The 19,896-nt window shown below is 39.8% G+C and overlaps 1 protein-coding gene across 1 annotated transcript; it reads left to right on the forward strand.

Moving 5' to 3' along the window:
• Positions 1–143: 143 nt before the first annotated feature.
• Positions 144–17,122, forward strand: drd3 (dopamine receptor D3). Its single transcript, XM_053342310.1, has 7 exons — positions 144–446; positions 5,880–5,992; positions 8,244–8,380; positions 10,218–10,411; positions 13,066–13,131; positions 15,317–15,701; positions 16,926–17,122. The coding sequence occupies exons 1-7, from the start codon at positions 162–164 to the stop codon at positions 17,120–17,122; spliced, it is 1,377 nt and encodes a 458-aa protein (XP_053198285.1). The 5' UTR covers positions 144–161.
• The last annotated feature ends 2,774 nt before the right edge of the window (positions 17,123–19,896 follow it).

The raw sequence follows: 19,896 nt of genomic DNA on the forward strand, positions 1-19,896 counted from the left end.
TGCCGCACTTTTATCTGGCTAATGAGATGTGAGAATTGTTTGCCTGTGTTTGCAAGAGATTCCAAAAGAGAGGAAGTTATGTGATGATGGCTCTAAACTATGCTTCTCTCCTTTCATAGGTCTGCCCAACATCTCACCTCCCATGTCACCGGGACGTCTCCATGGCGATGTTTAGCAGTGCAGAGCGGCTCTGGAACGAGTCAGACCGCCTTGTATGGGATGAGAAGAATGAGAGCACAGAGGCAACAGAGCAAGACGAGCGTAACTACTACGCTATGCTGTACTCCCTGCTCATCCTGGCCATTGTGTTTGGGAATGTGCTGGTATGTCTGGCTGTGCTGAGGGAGCGCTCCCTTCAGACCACCACCAACTACCTGGTGGTCAGCTTGGCTGTGGCAGACCTGCTGGTGGCCTCATTGGTTATGCCCTGGGCTGTGTACCTGGAGGTGAGGGGATCATTGTGCATGTATTTACAAAATCTGAACTACTGAAGTGCTGACCTAGAGCAGTAGTTCCCAATCATTTTTTAATCTGACTTATCTCATGAGCTAAAGTATGTTAAAAAAATAATTTATGTTGGTTTTAAAATGAATGTTAAAGGATGAGGCTGCCAATTTTCAATTTTTTTCTTATTGTCAACAAATCTCATATGCAGAGCCAAACCAACAATGAATGAAATCCTTGTCACAAGTATTGTGTGTGTAACCAAAGCCTAATATATCTTATTCTTCTGTGCCGTAGACCTCCATTGTTGTTCAGAAACCATTAAAAACAAGTCAGTGAGACACAATGTTGCACTTGGTGACATGTTCCTTTGCCAAAAACAGTTTGGGCATGTGTGTTGAAATCTCTCCAAAGATTAGACAGACTCTACAGGGACTGAAAACGTGGTTGCTGTTATTATTCTTTGGATCAGTTTCGAGACAAACTGCCGTAACCATTGCCGTAACCATGGATTTTAATAGTTTTTGGACAATAACAGAAGCATATGGCACTGAGGAGTAAGATATATCAGACTTTAGATACGCACACACACAGTACTTGTAAGTGGGATCATTTCATTGTTGTTTTGGAGAAGATATAGAAAATGAGAAGATATAGAAAATCAAGATATAGAAAATCAACAGTCTTTCCCTTTAAGTAACACCACATTAAAGTGGATACTGGCACAATAATTTCTCTCCTATAGGCCTAAGTTTAATTGTCAATGTTTAAGTTGGTTTGGTTTGTATTCCCACGTGGAGCCATAGAGCAGAAGTAAGCCCCAGTTTGTGCCTTTCATTCTCATATCCAGAAATGTTTGGAAAAACCCAGATAACTATTGAACAACAATTACCAATATCTGAAGATATTTCCAGAATCTGACCAGGCAAAAATACTGTACTGTATCTGGCAAAATGTCTTTGTTTCCTACCATAAAATCACCAGAGAGCATGTTTGTTTGGACTATAGGAGACTTGAATCATTGTGAGCAGGTCAAATGCCTTTTTTATTGTGCAGTGGACAAGATTATCTTTCATAAAGATGATTAGAAGAGTCTGAAGATTCTGGAAATACTTTTGTTTTGTTATTTAACGATCATCTGGTCATCTGAGTTGATCAAAGGTCACCAGAGACGATGCTTACCACTGTGGTGCGAATGTAAGCTTAAACTAAGGCGAGATAGAAGTTGGACCCTTCAACTGTTCTGTTATATCAACTGTCATCTGTTACATTTAATTAATTATTTTCAACTTTTTACTTTTAGACAATCACTTTTTAAATATATATCCTTTACTTTTAAAATAATTTGAAATACTGTGACTTGCTAACTAGTATTCTTGCATTCCCTTTGGAAAAAACATTGCTGTGAGGTTAAAAATCTGTCTCAGTCTGGTGGGAGATGTGTAATGTACAGTTAGTTTATTGCAGTAGGTAGCTTATTAATTATTGTACAAAGATTTATTCAAGTTGAGCTACTCCGCAATGTTCCCACATACTCCCTGGCAACTGCATTAACCCCCTGGGGAAAGCGCCCCTTTTTGGGAATTAGTGATCAAGAGTTCTGAAAGACAAGAAATGGAGAGGATGCATTTATGCTGCAGGGGATGTGAAATACAGATATTTGACGGTGAATGAGGGGCTGACACTTGAGAGGAGAGAAAAAGAAGAAAGGACAGAAAGTTGAGGAAAGCGTGTGGGAGACAAAGTGGACTTCTGCAACAACAAGGGAAAAAAAGGAGCTGGAGTCAGAGAGAAAAAGGATGAGGGTCATTTGGAGCTTATTACGTGGTGACAACTGTGTGGGTGATAGGAAGAAAGTAATGATGATGAAATGTGGTTTAGATAGTGCTTCACTCTTCATGTAGATTATACATAATTGTAGAAGGACATACTGAATATTAACAAATAATGACTTCATCTACTTTGGAGAAATTGGCTAAGATTCAAATTACACAGAAGTGGCTGCAAACCTGCAAAACTTCATTTTTGTCAAACATTTGAGGAAAATTGCTTCATATAATTGCTGTTCATTTTTATTTGCACTTCCCAGATTAATCACCAGTGAAACAAATTTTTTTCTGCTAATTGTTAATTCCCTCAGCCTCCCTCCTCGTGTCACTGGCTGTTAAGTAACTTCATTAAGCGTACCCATGCAAATGACCCTCATGCATCCCAATTTCATCTAAGCAATACACTGCAGAAGGAAAATGCACCACAGAGGAGTCCTGTTTGTATAAGCACAGACACACAGACTTGTATTGTGTGTGTGTGTGTGTGTGTGTGTGTGTGTGTGTGTGTGTGTGTGTGTGTGTGTGTGTGTGTGTGTGTGTGTGTGTGTGTGTGTGTGTGGAATAGCATCCTTGAAGCTTGGAAGTTTGCTCACATGGGGTCGAAAAATCATCTGGTTGAAGTTCAGTTATGTTCAACAAACAGCCGTCCTGCTGTCTAAAGTTTGCTCACTATCAGCAGAATGCTTCATTTCTCACTGTGCTGAAGATTTAGCAGCAGGTCAAGCAGAAAAAAAAGAAACACACTCAGTGAGCAGAAGCTGACAAGTGAGAGATGATTATATCCAGTGAAAGGTAAATTAAGGTAGCAGGGAACCTCAGCAGGATTCAGTCAAGCGTTTAACTTCCTTGTAAGCAGTCATGCTGTCCTACACTTTTCACTGCAGAGTTTAACTCTTCATTTAAGATTCAAGGGAGAGACTTACAACCACACAATTATTAAATGATTGTACCACATAAGTTCACTTGAGAAAAAAAACATATTAGTTCAGAGTCAGGGGCAAAAGACTTTCAGCTCCCAAGACTGGCACTGCAAGCACCATCACCCCGCAAGCTCTAATCTGAAGGACGGGGGATTAGTTTATTGAAGCCAGAGGGTTGCTGGTTTGCTTCTGAAGGAGCATCTTGGCAGAGAAACTGACTATCATTCTCCTCTCTCAGCATCTCTCAGCAGGTACTATTCATGAGCCCTTGAGCAAGCCTTATTCCTGAGATGGAACACTTGATGTATGAGTTGTACTTGAAGTGAAGGACGTGGTCATATTGGAAGCAATGACTGAGTATTTACTCGCCACAATTCATCCTAAATGATGTCGCTCAGCCTCAGCTAATGCACAATCTGACTGTGGAAATAGCTCCATTTATAGTGAATAGGTTACTTGCCCTCCTTCACATTAACATTTTATCAGCAGTGTTTTATTTTAGAGAATACAGTGAAATCTGACAGAAAACATTAGATTTAACTATACAAATGTATGAATGCGCACACTGCTGCTTTATCCCAGTCCTTAAACTCTTGATTTTACAGTCCAAAGTCTCAAATCTTTGTCATTTTACACAAACATAAGGTCACAATTATCAAGACATGCTCTACATTGTACATTTATAAATTGCAAATTTCAACCCAGAACAATTATTCACAATTCCCCCCCTCCTCCTTAATTGATCCTCTGTCTCTTGCCACTGTGTCCTGACAGTTGCCGCTCCTGGTTTCACAAAGACATTTAGCACACTTCACTGCTGTGAGAGCAGTGATCACATACAGTCAAAGTCAATATGAGGTGTCTGCAGAGCCCCACTGAGTCACCATCATACACTGTGCACACAATGTTCAATATGTAACCATATATGTGCCTCAGTCTATTTGTGTGTGGGGGCTGACTGAGAACAAAGGAGTGCTGTATGCAAACTACATGTATTATGCATGTGTTTATATGCTTAAGAGGACCAAACACCCTGAAAAGGAAAAAGATCATCATAACCGAGTTTTCACCTCTTAACTTTTGGGTTTTGATGCAAGATTAAAGGGGCTTTGCAGGCATTTAGTATTGAGCTTCCATAAAGTGAAGGATTTGTTGGATGCAAATCCCATTTCCATACTACATTAATTGTATATAGTATGTACTATCATAATTGTCATATAGTATACTGTTCAATGTATTAACCATTTTTGTTTTGTTTTCTAAGACGTTTCTGTAGCTGTCACCACCTGCAATTTCATTTCATTTTTTGTGTGAGTGTGAGTGCCTCCTCTATTCCCCTTTTGCAACGCATTGTCAATCAATAGCGTGCATCAACAGCACCCTTGAAAGTCAAGCATTTTCTTAGTGTGCACAGTGATTTTTTTTTCAATAATTTATGTTAGTTTTCCGATGTGAACACTCCACATACTCAAAACCTGCTTAGAAACAGTATGAAGTATGGGATTGGGACACAGTGCTAGGTCAAGCTATAAAAATCCTGGCTCCTACAATTCCCAAACTCATACCCGCAGCTGGTAACACAAACTTTCCATTAAAAAAAAAAAATGATGTGTCGCCTGCAAGTTCAAGCCAACATAACCCTGATGACATCACTATGACATCACCAGGTGCTGTTTTCTCACCGGACAAAGCTCCTTCAGAGCTACAGAAGCCATTATTCGACATTTTTTCACGAGCTGAGTAATATACACGACTGATTCTTGTGCCTAAAATTGGTGGAATGACTCTTTAAGAATGAAATATTAGAGCAAGGGTCAAGGTTGGGGTTTGTATGAAGATATGGTATGTTGTGGGGTGTTAGAATCAGAGAGAAAAGTTCAGACATAAACATAAGCAGCAGATGTTTCCACATTAATATGTTTATTATTTGCTTCGGTGTACGTGTGATATCTCTGGTCCATGCAAGAGAAATGGCTGTCTATTTACATCTTTGTACCATTGTACCATTTTCCCATGTGTGCCTGCCGCCTCCCCATGTGAGTAGGCGTTATTCCCATCTCAGATTTTAGAGATTCAGCAGTCAAGCAATGGATTTTTGGATCCCACTTATCTCTGTCAAACAGTTATTACCAGGCATTATGGAGCCAAAGTGGAAACAAGACTCTGCTGGGGGCGGTGGCGTAGAGTTGAGGAGGTGTTTGGATTGTTGTTGCTTTAGCTGGGGGTTAGTGTCCTTTCTGAGAAATGGAGGACTCCTTAAGGATAATTAGACCCTATCTCTGACATGTTCCCTCCAACCAACTTTTGTCGTTACATGCTGACAACATTATGTGTGTCATCAATCATGGCAAATCATCACAGAGCATTCATAATTGACCATTTTTCAACAGCGTGTGTTATCTGAGGACAAGTGCTGTATGCTGACATAAACATATTTGCTAATTCATGCATTAATAACCATATTAACATAAATGCTTAAATTCAAAATAGCAGGGCAGTAAAGGTGTCGGTCTAAGCCTATATTTCTTTATGTTATCGGCACATTTTTCCCTCTTCCATTGCCTTTCTGTCACACGTATAAGTGTGTGTGTTCATGTGTGTGCTCGATAAAATACTTCACACTTCACGGTGAAAAAGGAGGTAGAGAAAGGTGTGTGTTGTTAATCTGCCTCTCTGTCCTGTGCAGGTGGTTGGCGGAGCCTGGCTTTTCAGCCGGCTTTACTGTAACATCTTTGTCACGCTGGATGTGATGATGTGCACCGCCAGTATCCTCAACCTGTGTGCTATCAGCATTGACAGGTGAGTGTTCATTGTGTGTGTGTGTGTGTTTGTGTGTGTGTGTGTGTGTGTGTGTGTGTGTGTGTATTTACCACACTGCTGCTGTTATTGTGTATGACTACATATGTTGCCATGACATCTCCAGTATAAATGTCATCCATGCAAGGTTTCGTTTCTTCACCTCACCTCATAGATATTTCATTCCTTCCTTGAGGAAGACAGTATTTTCCCATCTTGCTCATATTCTCCTGATAGATGTCTGTCTTTGTGTATACTTGTAACAGTGTGTGTCAATGTGTGAGAGAATGAAAGACTGTGTGGAGGAGACAGAAATGAGAAGATGTTACGTACAGTGTGCGGTTAAGGTTTGGTATTTTAGGCTCAGACTCAAATGTTTACTGGTAATTGCTGTGTTGTTTACCTTAATTCAGGAGGAACTGTATCTGTATCGTGCAGCAGTGCATCTCTTTGAACCTTTATTATAGATATACATATTGTATTCCATAATTTATTTGTTTTAGTTTTCTTGTATTGTGTCACTGTTCATATTTAATAGGTCTCTGGGGTCTTTAAACTCACAACCCGCCGGCATCAAGAGTTCAACTACACAGAAAACATGAAGTACTTCATAAGAAATGGAGGGTTAGGGTTAGGGGGATTTAGTTGTACATACATGTATGGAGAAGGGAATATTTCTCTTCCTTAAGACTTTTCGATGGGTGCTTTCATAAGAAAGTAGTGTTGTCATGTAAAAAGCTGGATTAACAACCAAGCGAAGCGTGCAACTGCTGTTTTTTTAATCATTTGATTAATTGCAAATTTGTGAAGTAATCTGCACTTCTAAAGCACTTCATTATCCACTAAGCAGGGTCCTGCATTATTACCTAATAATGTGCCTTTTTCCTCGTAGTGTCAAAATCCAGACCATGGTCATTTCAGTATTTATATGTTACTCACATGGTGCATATTCCTAAATAAAAGTGTGATTAATTAAATTATCACAAAGTAATTAAAACACTGAAAACCTGCAGCCAGGTCTGAGTCACTCATGTAACCTGAAGGTGACATACACAAAGCAGAGAGGGTGGTAGAACACCAAAATAGTCTGATAAGGCCATCGTAATGTATAAGAAAAGGTTCCAACCCCTGATGTTGTTTTACCTCATTTCACCGCAGCAGAATGAACATTCAGCAAATCTTGGCTTCCAAGCTTCTATAGGAGGTGCTTTCTGAAATACATTGGAGTTACAACTTCTTTCTTTGACCCTAAAGCAACAATATGGCTTGTATGTGGTCACCAGCCTGCTGGCATTTATCCTGCAGTGTTTTTGTATACAATACTTAATTCGCTTTCAGGATTCAGGTATCATACTGTATGCTTTGTGAGGTGCTAAATTAAAGAAAAACAAAGGGGCATTGATAGTGTACAACACACTTGTATTACCTGTAAAACAGAATTGGTTATTTACAAGCAGAAAACAATTGTTACTCCTCAGAAAGGAAGTTCTCTCATCAAACTTCAAGGTGGAGTGTCTCTATGAAAGGACTCACAGTGGAAGTCATATTTTGAGTTGCGACTCAGAGCTGAAGAGCTTTTTTTTCATCCTCAACTAAAAATCTTACTCAAAGTAGCACTTGATCAATAAACCATGTACAGTATTTTATACCAGCCTACTTTTTATTCAGCCTGACAGCAGCATGGCAGAAGGGTAAAGACCGAGTAAAGCGGCGAGGGGAGAGTATTTTTAGTGAATGTCTGTGTGTGTTTTGCTCCGGGTTCATCCTGCATTTTGCCCAGAGAAGAAACTGAGTAATTAGTCTGATGAGGATAAACAACCATGGCAGCTTTCTGGCTCTAAACAACATAACATCACATCCATTTTGGGTTGGGGTCCAGCATAATTGCTGCTTCCACTGAGCCATTGCTGAACCTAGTTTTCCCGGGCTCATTATTCACTCTTGGCATATAGTATGCTGATTAACTCTTAAAGCTCCACTAGGTTTATTGCTGAGTACCCAAACAGTTTCTAAATAGAAGTGAGTACTTTGCTGCTCCATTGTTGGTCTTTACATTATTCATTTTTTCTCAGCAGTGCATTTCTTGGCATGTCTACAGCTCTCTATATTCAGGGACGCTCTTTCTCCTTCTAATTCATTTTTACTGTTCTATATCAGCACTTTTTTTCTTTTGACCTCTCTGCCACCTTTTATCCTATACATACTGTTTTAAAACTGTGCAGACTCTAATCTCTGTGTGTGTTTGTGTCTGCAGGTACACAGCAGTGGTGATGCCTGTCTTGTACAACACCACCCATCGCTCTAGGAAGAGAGTTTTTGTAATGATTGCCACTGTGTGGGTCCTGGCCTTTGCTGTCTCCTGTCCCCTGTTGTTTGGCTTCAACACCACAGGTCAGGTCAACAACATTTTGACTTCATCTTCCTGTCTGTGTGCATCTGATTGAAGTTATGCAGGATCCCAAACAGAATACAAAGCAGGAAGACACTGTTTAACTGTGGAATTCAGGGTCAAAATTTAGTCCACTTGCCATTTGAGGTGAGTGGGAGAACATGAAATGCAAACTAAAATGTCACTTAAAGGTGCACTCCACCAATTTAGTATGCCAGATTCATTCATCTAGTCATCTGGAGTACTCAGCCTATGAAAATCATGTTTAATGTATTTTTAGGGCTCAGCCTTGAGCTTACGTCAAGCCTGAGAAAATAACCACTTATCACACCAACATTGGGGTTACCTCACCTTGACCAGGGATCTGTGTTATAAACTGGGCACGTTGAGTTTGAAAGATGTGGGCGTTTACCAGGCAGGGAAATTACTGATTCATGGCCATGTAAAAGAACATGGCCATGAATCAGCGTGACCCCATATAATCCAAGATCGCTCCCAATTTGAAACAACGGGAGGTTTTCCTGTTTCAACCACTCTGTGAACAGTGTAAATGCAGATTAACACAAGACACTAATGAGTTGCATTATGAGAAAGTTTGACCCCCCATTGGGAACTAAAAGTAAACTAAAAGTTATCCTGTCCCTCAATTATGATATAATTGTAATTATGAAAGAAAAAGCTGTACACACATACAGTTTTAACTTTTGGTGTTGAGGAGGAGTTTATGTTTTAACTTCCATTAAATTAGCCTTGACAGCATCAACTTGTGGCAATCCTTTTAACTGTGGAAAGTAAGTCAAGTCCCATCTAAATATTAACCTTTGGGGGAAATGTTTTCTAATATCACTCTGCATTATGGTTAAAGGATGGCTAAATGAGGCTTCTGTATCATCTTCTCATCTTTTTCTGTCCCTTTGACTATTCATAGGGCTGCAACCTCTATCACTGAAAATGTCTGCATTGAGCCAGTGAATCAACCACACAACCATAAAATAGACAGAAAAACTTTGAGAGACATCACCAGTAGCTATTTTGATTTCAACAGCCAGCAGCACAGATGCATGACTGCACGCACACAATTACGAGCATTAGTCAGAGACAATGTAAAGCTACTCACACAGATACAAGCATTTGATTGAGTCCATTTACAATCAATGTATAACAATGGCTGCTGATTGCCGGAACCCCACTGTGTTGTCAATACACAGTCATGCATCACTATTTGGAGGACAGACCAGCAGGTTCACATCAGGTCCAGGATGCTTAATTGTGCTTTAAAAGAAAGAAAGTGGCAAAAGAGCAGCTTGAAAAGACAAATATTGTACAAGTGCTGCAAATAATAGATAAATGGAGTTTGGAAACTGATGATGGTGAGGAGAGATGCTGTAAATAGATGCTATCTGTCTGTCCTTGTTTCCATCTCTCTGTGTTATTGATCCAGAGGAGCATCCAGGGAGCCGCAAATCACTTCACATCATTCATGCCACTGACATGTAATATGCATTTCACAGCTGCGGTCAGTGCCTGTGTCTTTTTTTTAACCTTCAATCTACAGCACTAGTTTACCTGATACATATTTAACTTTTGAGTTTTGATTGAAAAATTGGTCCAAACACTGTTATTATGATGTCAAATGGTCTCTTATCCAGAATTTATAGTGCAATTATTGTCAAATCAATCACACCACCACTCATACTCTTCCATGTGAGTGTCACTTTCAAGATCATACATCTGAATCATGGGTTGGCGGTAAATTACACCCACTGTCTCTTTTATTATTCTTTGATTTTAAGGCTGTTTTGCATAATGATGCTTGCATAATGATTGCTTTCAATGCAGATGACCCCATGGTGTGCTCCATCTCCAACCCTGACTTTGTGATCTACTCCTCGGTGGTGTCCTTCTACCTGCCGTTTATAGTCACCCTGTTGGTCTACATCCGCATCTACGTCTTCCTCAGGATGAGGCGGAAGAGGATCGCCTTCGGTCAGGCCAGAGGAAAAGTCCAGCCGGGCTCGACTCCACCGTCTGTGGTGAGACAGTTATCTTTTTTCCATGTCTGTCTTTTTTTGTTAATGTTTTCACTTTCACTTCCTAATAAGGGACTGTTTGAAAAGGATTTATAAATTGTAAACTTATGGCTTTATTGATAGTTAATAAAAAATGTCAAGAGGCAAATTTACATTTTTAAATGTCTTTGCATGATTTACAGTTCAAAATACTCCTCATTTATCTTGTACTGGCCCTTTACACAGCCCCTCAGTTCAGCCTCTGTCTCAAACAGGTTGTTGTAGTTCACTTCTACTTCTAATGAGCCCACTCTGTTTTGATTGGTCAGCTCCTGGAATTTGACCCTATGCAGACGTCTTGTGACCCTGGAATGAATAATAAGAATTCCCATTACACTATATAAACAAACAATAGTAGTAGGATTTCACATATGTTTCTCTATCTCTACACAGTACATTTTGCAGTGTTAAATCAACACTTAAAGAGTTAAATAGTGTTAAATTTAACTCTTTAAGTGTTGATTTAACACTGCAAACTTTACTGTGTACACAAAATAGTAATGCAACCGATGTTCAAATGTATACAATCTGTAAAACAAAGGATACAGAATGAACAGCCATTTTTGGGCAAGTGCAAACAATCTGATGTCAGGTTGATGGGGAACTAGAGGCAACTTTGCAAACTGAGCTTTCAGAGTCTGAAGTCTGAAGCCCTGACTTTTGACTATAAGGGAGCTTCTTTTATTTACAACTGCAGGCTTGGATTGTAGAAAACACTTTATCAATTATTTAATGAGCCTGACCCTTTTTTAATGGCTTAGTAACATTGGTGACTGCTAACTTCATTTATTATCATTTATTTATGATTTACTACCATGTATACCTGTTGACTTCATCGTTTATGTTTAGTCTTGATAGTGTATCCAAAAGTTGAGAAACTCTTGATCTTAATTAATTACTTAATATTGACTCCACAGTCAGAAATGTTTTTCACTACATGGCAACCTAAAAGTTGTTGTTTATCAAGTTATTTTTGATCCATAAAGCATTAGTAGTTAAATAATGTATTAAGCATGAATAAAGCCATACGTGACAACTTATAAACGCTTTATATATTCAGGTCTCTCATCAGAAAGTAGTACCTGAAATTTACCTGAACATAGTTGTCTACTGACTGAGGAAAATGGCATCATCCACTATTATAAAACCCTCTACATCTGATTGTATAAGGTCAAAAATTAATTGTGGTTGAGTTCAGAATAATGCTGCTAATTTTAGCTTCTGATAAATCAAGGCTTTGTAGGTTTTCTTCTCGACAGCACACACATTATGCACATTCATAATGACTTGCTAATTACAATTCACCTTTATATCGGACCTTTCCAGTTGGACGCACTCACAATGTGCACACACCTCACTAACAGGTTTCTCTTTGCAGATATGTTTCAAACCTCCACCGAAGCCTTACAGCTATAGGCTACATTACACTATAAAATGTCATGTGTAATCACAGTGATAGACAGCAGCACTGGTGTAAAAGAAATACCACAGAAAAAGCTGTCAAACAAATGAATATCTTTAAGTCATTTGAGGTAAAAGTTTCAGAGGAGATGTCAGTTAAAGAAGAGAAAAGCACTGTAAGGGTATTTTTGTAGATGAACACATATCAAAGATGAAATGTAAATGTAGCAGCACTGTCAATTTTTAGGGAAATAAGGAAGGAAGGAAGAAACACAAACAACAAATACATTTTTAAACTAATAAGTTATAGTCCTTTAAAAAACTATTTAAAAAATCTATCAATGATTTAGTGACACTGTTTTTTAAATGGTAGTTATCTCATGCAATGCAAATCTGATTTTTTCCTCAATCAGCTGTCAGTTCTTTGATCTCATCCATCACTCTATTATTTGTCCCAGTTACATCTATCACACCAATGATGGCTTTATCTTAATATCCACAGGCAAGGAGACATCAGGTCATACTGTGTATGCATCTGTATCTAAATATGGTGTATAAAAAGACACAATTAGATCATTCTATCCAGGAACTTGACCATGCTTGCCACATCCAGGAGCTTCCTGTATAATATTATTGGATTCATTCCACTCTATTTTCCCCCTTCATTGCACACAAATTCACAGTCAAATCATCTACTTTAACAGCAGGTTACAGATAATTGGTTGCGACTGAGCCTCAGTTTGGGATCTCATCCATAAGTGGAGACACCTGTTGTAAGATCCAAGCCCTGGAGGAGTTCATGCTGAGAGAGTTATAATGAGCAAGTGCTTTGAAATAGCATGATAGGGCTGTCAAATGAAGGAACATTTGATATGAAGACAGAAGCTTTATTTTGTTTTGTTTTTTTCTTTGTTTCAAAGGTGACTATCTTAATTTCTGTGGTGAGCTTTAATTGAGTCACACAGTGTGTTTGGATCAGGACAGAAAGTGAGTAAAGCCATAACGCACATGCATCTTTATTCTCTTTGTTGATTTTGTCTGTGTTGGGAATATTTGTTTTAATTTTAATGAAAACATTCTCTGAGGTGAAGAGAGATGAATCAATGAGGTGTGTCCAAGTGAATGGCACACAGATCCTGTACCTATAGACTGATGGTGTACAGGTGTGGGGATAAATGGAGCATTTCTCTATCTTGAACTTCCCTCTGATCTCCTAGGAGACCTGTCTACAAGAAGAGACTCCCAAGGCGAAACAAGACCTGTCACCTATAAGGATTAAAGTGGTAGGTGTTATTTTAAACTACAGATCCAACGCTACAGTGAGATTCATGAATTGATTTTTTTTTCACTGCTCTAGATTTGCTGAATACCGCGCAGCCTAACGCCTGACTAACTCTCATATTGACTGTGTTGGCGTACTTCAACATGGTGGCATTCAAGGCGGTTCTGTTTTTAGCTTTTCATGTGGGTCTGTCTGTGTGTATGTTCATGCACACTTGAGTTTTTCGTGCCGCTGTGTGATCACAGCGCAGGAATCTGAGAAAGAGCCGCAAATCATGATTCTGAACCATGGCTTGTTGCCCAGCGTCACCTGTTCACTGGTCAGCTGAGCAAAGTCTGTGGCTGACGCACTGCAGCACATGCATAATCTACAGACTGTTCATAGAAGGAGGGAATAACAATCTGTAATTTTTCCCCTGAGAAAAATTTGTGAACATGTGAGTGAGAGGAGACTAGACTAGACTAGAAGTAAGCATTGCACAATACTTACAATTAGTTAATGACTCTTCTTATGACCACAGAGGGAAAAGACTCTTTGGACCTGTAGAAAGTATTTGCTGGAACAAGAGATCAATAGACATGCCAGAAAAATGAAATAATGCATTTATAGGTAATATAGAACTTCTGTAGTCATATGTGATGAACACTAACTGTGTTTAAAAACAGGGAGGGGAGGAGGAGAAGAGCTTTTTGCTGCATTCAGTCTGTCTGAACAGCACTTTTTAGATGTACAGGCCATAACTTAACCTGAGTGGTATCCTCCCCTTTTAGGCTCTTTAATGGAGGTATTTTCCACATAAGCTTAAAGCAGTATTCACACAAAATCTGGCAATGCTGTACCTTCGTCCAGGGTTGTGCGGCGGTGTGGGTGTGTTTATTTGTGCTTTAAGACATAACAACCATGGACTATCAGAAAATAACACTTTATTTCTGTCATTCAAGGCCTTTGTTCTCACTAGTGCAGCAGCTCTCTTCAGAGCTAACTCTGTAACTAGCTCGACCAATGCCACTCTCTCACAGCTCACCTGTGTTCTCTCTCTTTTTCTCTAATCTTTTCTAAAATGAGTCAGGAAGCTGACAACGTTGGCAAATGAAGAGAAATGTTCTCCCCTCAACAGCTTTGATCAGTCTGATCACCAGCTTATGTGACTGGCCACCATGACATCGGGGTGCATTTCTACAAAAGCTCATTCTGGTTCAACTTCTTCCTGCAGGGCTGTTGTGGTATTTTGTGGCACCTCATGCAGCCTAAACGCACCACCCCCATTCAAATGACTGGGAGGACTGGCATTTTCCCACAATCTCTAATTTGGTGTGAATGCATCCTAAAATGGAAATGGAATCTTTCACCAGATATTACACATTTAAAAGACATTTAAGAGAATACAGTAAAACAAAGTCAAAATTCAAACATTAAAGCTGCAGTAATTGATTTGTTTTTGCCACTTGGGGGCAGCAGAATGAGCTTTGACATTTTATCACTTTATAAAGTTGTGGCAAACACTTACCTTTTTATCTAACAGACATGAAGCAATATTGTCATTAATTTGCCACCCTAAATGCTCCACTATGTTCACCATCTGCTGTTTGATTCTGGGCATGTAACACAGTAGGGGGTGGAGGGGTGGATGTCTGCTTAAAACAGCTGCCTGCTGCAGCCAAAACTGTGCTATAAAAGAGCCGTGAGAGTAAATGAAAACAATGAGCTGAGAGACTCTGAAACAGCCTGTGCAGGTGGAAGAAACTGCAGTTGCTAATGTGGTTACAGTACAGCCAGCACATTAAATGTATGCTGATTGTAAGTGGAGCTGCAATAACTAGTCAATTAATCAATTGCTAAATTGACAGAACATTAATTGACAGCCATTTTGAAGACAGAATAATTGCTTTAGTGATTTTTTTAAGCAAAATTCTTTAACATTTGCTGATTCAAGCTTCTCAAATGTGAGGATTTAATGTGATTGAATTAAATATTCTTTGTTTTTGGTCTACTGGTCAGACAGAACAAGATATTTGAAGACAACTTTTTCCATCACAACACCTTCTGACATTTCTAGACAAAGTGATTAACTGATTAATTCAAGCAATCGGCAGATTAATCAAAAATGAATATACTAGTTGCAGTACTAATTGTAAGGCATCTTTGACTATTTAAGTTGCAGATGATCATGTGTTATTTCCTGACAGCAGAGTGTAGAGCCCTCAACTGCCTCCAAACCCAACCTGCTGACAGGATGTCTGTGGCGCAAACACCCAAAGACAGGACCTGAGGAGAACTCTGTTCTGCCCCCAGTGGACATGCAGAACTACTGCAGCATCAGCCATGCCTCCTGCGGCCGCACCGAGATGGATCTGGAACAGGAGCGGGGGGAGGAGGAGGAGGAGGAGGAGGAGGAGAACAACCAGAACGAGCGGCCCCCAGTCAGGATGAGCTGTGAGGTGAAGGATCTGTCCAATGGACGAACGCACACGTCCCTGCGGCCGTTGCCTCACTCGCATATAAGCAATCCACGATTCAGGAGCATGCACGCCCGGGAGAAAAAGGCCACTCAGATGCTGGCCATTGTGCTTGGTGAGTGGAGACCATCTTAAGTGGGATAAGATGAGGAAATGGAAATGAAAAAGGTCATGGTAGCACTTAATGCAAGCAATATTTTATTATAGACTTTTCTGCCACATCCACAGACTATCCGTTCACCTGCACTGCACTCTCGTCTGGGTGTGATGGCAACAGCACATTTATTCACTGAGCATGCAATTGCTGCATATTTTTGCAGAGCCACAATAAATCAAGATGAAATGTCAAAAAGTCTGGCTGGCTTCAGAGTTCACAGTGTGTGTCCAGACAAATGCTGTGGCTCCTGACACAGCTTCCACACGCTCCAATTATCAACCAGGTTGCTTATGAGTCTGGTCCAGTTAGCTATGGCAGAATATAGATCTCACTGACAAAAATGGTATCAGAGGTGTCTGATTACATTAAACTGGTGTCAGTGATAACAGTGGTGCACACACAGTGAATAATCTCAGTCCAGCCCACTGCCCACCTGCTTGTCAGCCACCTGACCACTGCTTTCCTGTGACGTTGTGAGCCTAATTAAAGTCTTTATTTAAGTGTAAAATAAACTATATGCTGTTGGTTGTTTCTGGATATTTCAAGTGAGCTGAAAACTTGTACTGGTATATATATATATATGACACAGGTTAAATTTCTTGGCAAAGACGTACAAACATTGAGATCCTTTTATATACATTACAGTGTTGTATGCAGATTTACAAATGAGGTGCCACCTGGCTTTGTTTATGGCATTATGGCTCCCAGCTACAGTGTCAGTCCTGAATTAATGTAGCTAGCTAATGACTTCATTAATCATTAGCTATCTCTTGGCTTACATAAGGTTAGGCTGCTGACATGCATTATAGTGGTCAAACACACACATTTTTGTTTTGGGAAAGACAAAAAAAGGCACCACCCTCCAAACCCTTACACAGTATTTCTCTTTCAGGGGAGGCTTTTAGCAAATGTGAATTTTGATCATGATTAACGTGAAGTCTCTCTTTTTTCTCTCTTTCTCCCTTTTTTTATCCTTCTTCTTTACACTTTCAAATTTTCCCACCGTCTCATCTACACTTCAAACACATAATCCCTGCGTTTCACATTAATGTCTTCTCCATCCATTCAACATTTTTGTCAACCTACTCCTCTTTTTTTTGTTCAATCCTCTATCCCACTTATACCCTCAATTTCCTATCGCCCTCTCTCTCTTTCTACCTCTCTGCTCTTTGGCTGCTCCAGGGGTGTTTCTCATCTGTTGGCTGCCTTTCTTTGTGACTCACATTCTGAACACCCACTGCAGGACATGCTTCGTGCCTACCGGGCTTTACAGTGCTTTCACCTGGCTCGGGTATGTCAACAGTGCCCTCAATCCTATTATCTACACCACCTTCAACATCGAGTTCAGACGGGCCTTCATCAAGATCCTCAGCTGCTGAGGAAATTAAAATGGAAATGAGGCACTCGTGCTACAACTCAGACGTGGTGCATTTAGTAAACAGTGACCACAATTGTACACTGGTCATGGTCAAGACAAGGAAATCTGCTTTGTGCTGCATCCAGTTATACAACAGCAGCAAGGTGAAGCATGAAGATGAGCCAGTGCTGTGATGTGCAATAAATGCAACAACAGAGGATTCTTACTCCAATAAAGAGTCAAACTCGACAGGGCTGGAACACCGCTTGAACAGTATTACTTCACAAATACGACTTACATTATCACATGCATATAGTCTTATTGATAGCACAAGGTGTGGACTTCTTTGTGCTTATGTATTGTACATAATGTGCTCAGCGGCACAGTTCCTCAGATTAGGAGTCAGGATCGATGTCAGGATGGAGCCTAATAAATTGATCACAGAGCTGTGAGCCACCTCTGTCCTGAGGCCTGCTGCTACCTCACTGTGTGGATTAACTGATGTTACTCACTTCCCCCACTCACCCCTCCCTCATCATCATCCTCATCACCATCAGTTGCTCACCAGTGCATGCACGTATCAAAATTCAAGGCCATTCACTTGAATTGTGCTGGAAGGATCGTACTGGTCCCTGCCAAGACTCACATCATTTCAAAGATTGTCTTATATATTGATGTGGAGGCATTGTCTTCAATGTGGATTTGTTAGAACTTTGATGTCATGAGATTTTGATGTAACTCACAGTGGAAACATTGTCAGTGTTTTTTAAAGGAACTGTCTGTTTTTTGGCAAACCTCCCCCGTGATTTAGAGCTGCCTCCTGGCTGTACTGATCTGCTGATGAAGACAGGAGCTTTTAGATCTTAGCAAATAAAGCAGGATTGTAAAGCGTGTGGTGGGCAGGTCTGTGATTGAAAGAACATTTACTGCAGTGTGTTGTAAATTAAAAAAAATAGATTAAATGTTTTTTTCCAGACTTGCCATCATTTGTACAGACGCAGCCCATGTATGCGTGAGTATGTCTGATGTTGCTTCTGATTAGTGATCATTTTGGTGAGTAAAAGAGCTGGTGGGCTTTGTGGGAAGAACGCAAGTGGAGTCCATCTGACAGAACAGGATATTAGAGGAAATAGGGACAGAAAGGGTTTACAAGAAGAGCAACGGTGACATAGAAAGAGGATGAATCTGGACTGAAAAACGAGATAAGGGATGATGTGAAAGCTGAGTAGGAAGCACAGCCAAAACAAAAAATTGACTGGAAAAAAAGGGATCAAAAATGGCTGTAGGAGGGGGAAAAAAGATAGATGGAAGGCTGTGGGAGGCGGGGGAGGGGGGGTTTGGTCTTTCTCAGCCTACATGTCAAGCTCTCTTATTTCTCAGAGAGGCATAAACACCTGCTCCCCTGACACTTTGTGCCATTGCGTTGACTGTGGCTCATTCCACTGAGACCACTCATGATGATGACGCACCAGATGTGTATATATGTGTGTGCATGCGTGCCTGTATTTATGGATATATGCTGTGATGCGAGAGGAATCTCCAGTTCGTGATCATCATGAGGCAAACGCCATTAACCCACAGCATGAATTTACGTTTCCCCTCTCCAAAAATAATATATTCGCATGCAATTGAAATCAATATTTAATAAGGGCCTTAAATAAATGCACATTGACAAGGGTGCAATCAGGACATAAAACATAGAGGTTGGGATTCCATGATGATGGGAAGAGGTGTTTTGTCATTTCTCTTTTAATTAAATTTGAATATAAATGATTTTAATTAAAAATCAATTTTAGTTCGTAAATACTGTGCAGCTGTGGATAGGCGCCTCCAGATCAGTCATTTAGGGATAATACTGTTCATCTCTTACTGTAAATGAACTAAATATCAGCCAGAACCCATAAAAACCTGAAGCCCCCCCAGAAGCCTCTAGCAGCTGCAGTGTTCATAACAACATGAAATGGCTTGAAGGACCAGACATAGTGATATTATTTACTGTTCATCTTCACCAGTAGCAAGGCTAAAATGTTAAGTTTGACCTCAGGTAGTTTCAGAGGAAAGGTTACACAGTCATTAAAAAAGAGTTTGGTAGAGTGAACATGTTCATTCAATTTCAGGGCATTCTGCTTTTTATGTGAAAAGACAAAGTTGACATTTCATCTTAAGGTGGTGTGAAAATGAGGTGTCTAAAATGGTGTGGAAGAGGTTTATCTTGACAATGCAGAGTACTTCAACAGGTTTCTGGTTGAAATATTTAATTAACTTTCAAGAAAATTAGACTTCTTTCTTCTCCGAATGTCTTAAAACAAGTTGACTGTGATTTATTGTAAGAGACAGAAGGTTGTATAATATACCTGGCAGCCACACAGGTGCACTCACACACCATCACAGAGATTCTTGTTCAGTCTTTCAGTACTGTCAGTGTTTGAAGTCCTTGTCGCCCCAGTCCGGCTTGTTAAAACTCCTGCTGGGCTCTGAGGTCCTTCAATGTGAACCTCAGCATGCATTACAGCCTCCTGTTGAAGCTTCTTGAAATTAAAATGTAAAGAATTATCTTTTAGATCTTTCCATGTAGTCTCTCTTTATGGACTCTTAAACTGAGCTGCATTAAAAGACAAGCTATCCAGTTTCACGTACCTTTCATTTGGATTTCTAAAGTCCTTTTTTATGAGTAATAAGGTCAAAGGTCAGGCGTTTATTATGGGTATTTTCACCTCTTATTTAGTAAATAAATAAGTTCGTACAGTACATTATATTATTTCCATTTTCTTTATTTCAATATTTAAGTAGAATTTT

Source organism: Scomber japonicus, chromosome 21 (genome assembly GCF_027409825.1).
Source record: "Scomber japonicus isolate fScoJap1 chromosome 21, fScoJap1.pri, whole genome shotgun sequence".
Taxonomy (NCBI): domain Eukaryota; kingdom Metazoa; phylum Chordata; class Actinopteri; order Scombriformes; family Scombridae; genus Scomber; species Scomber japonicus.

Coding starts and splice junctions, on each gene's coding strand:
- drd3 (XM_053342310.1), top strand. CDS start 162: ATGGCGATGTTTAGCAGTGCAGAGCGGCTCTGGAACGAGTCAGACCGC. Junction 8,381..10,217: donor GTTTGGCTTCAACACCACAG/GTCAGGTCAACA, acceptor CTTTCAATGCAG/ATGACCCCATGGTGTGCTCC. Junction 10,412..13,065: donor GCTCGACTCCACCGTCTGTG/GTGAGACAGTTA, acceptor CTGATCTCCTAG/GAGACCTGTCTACAAGAAGA.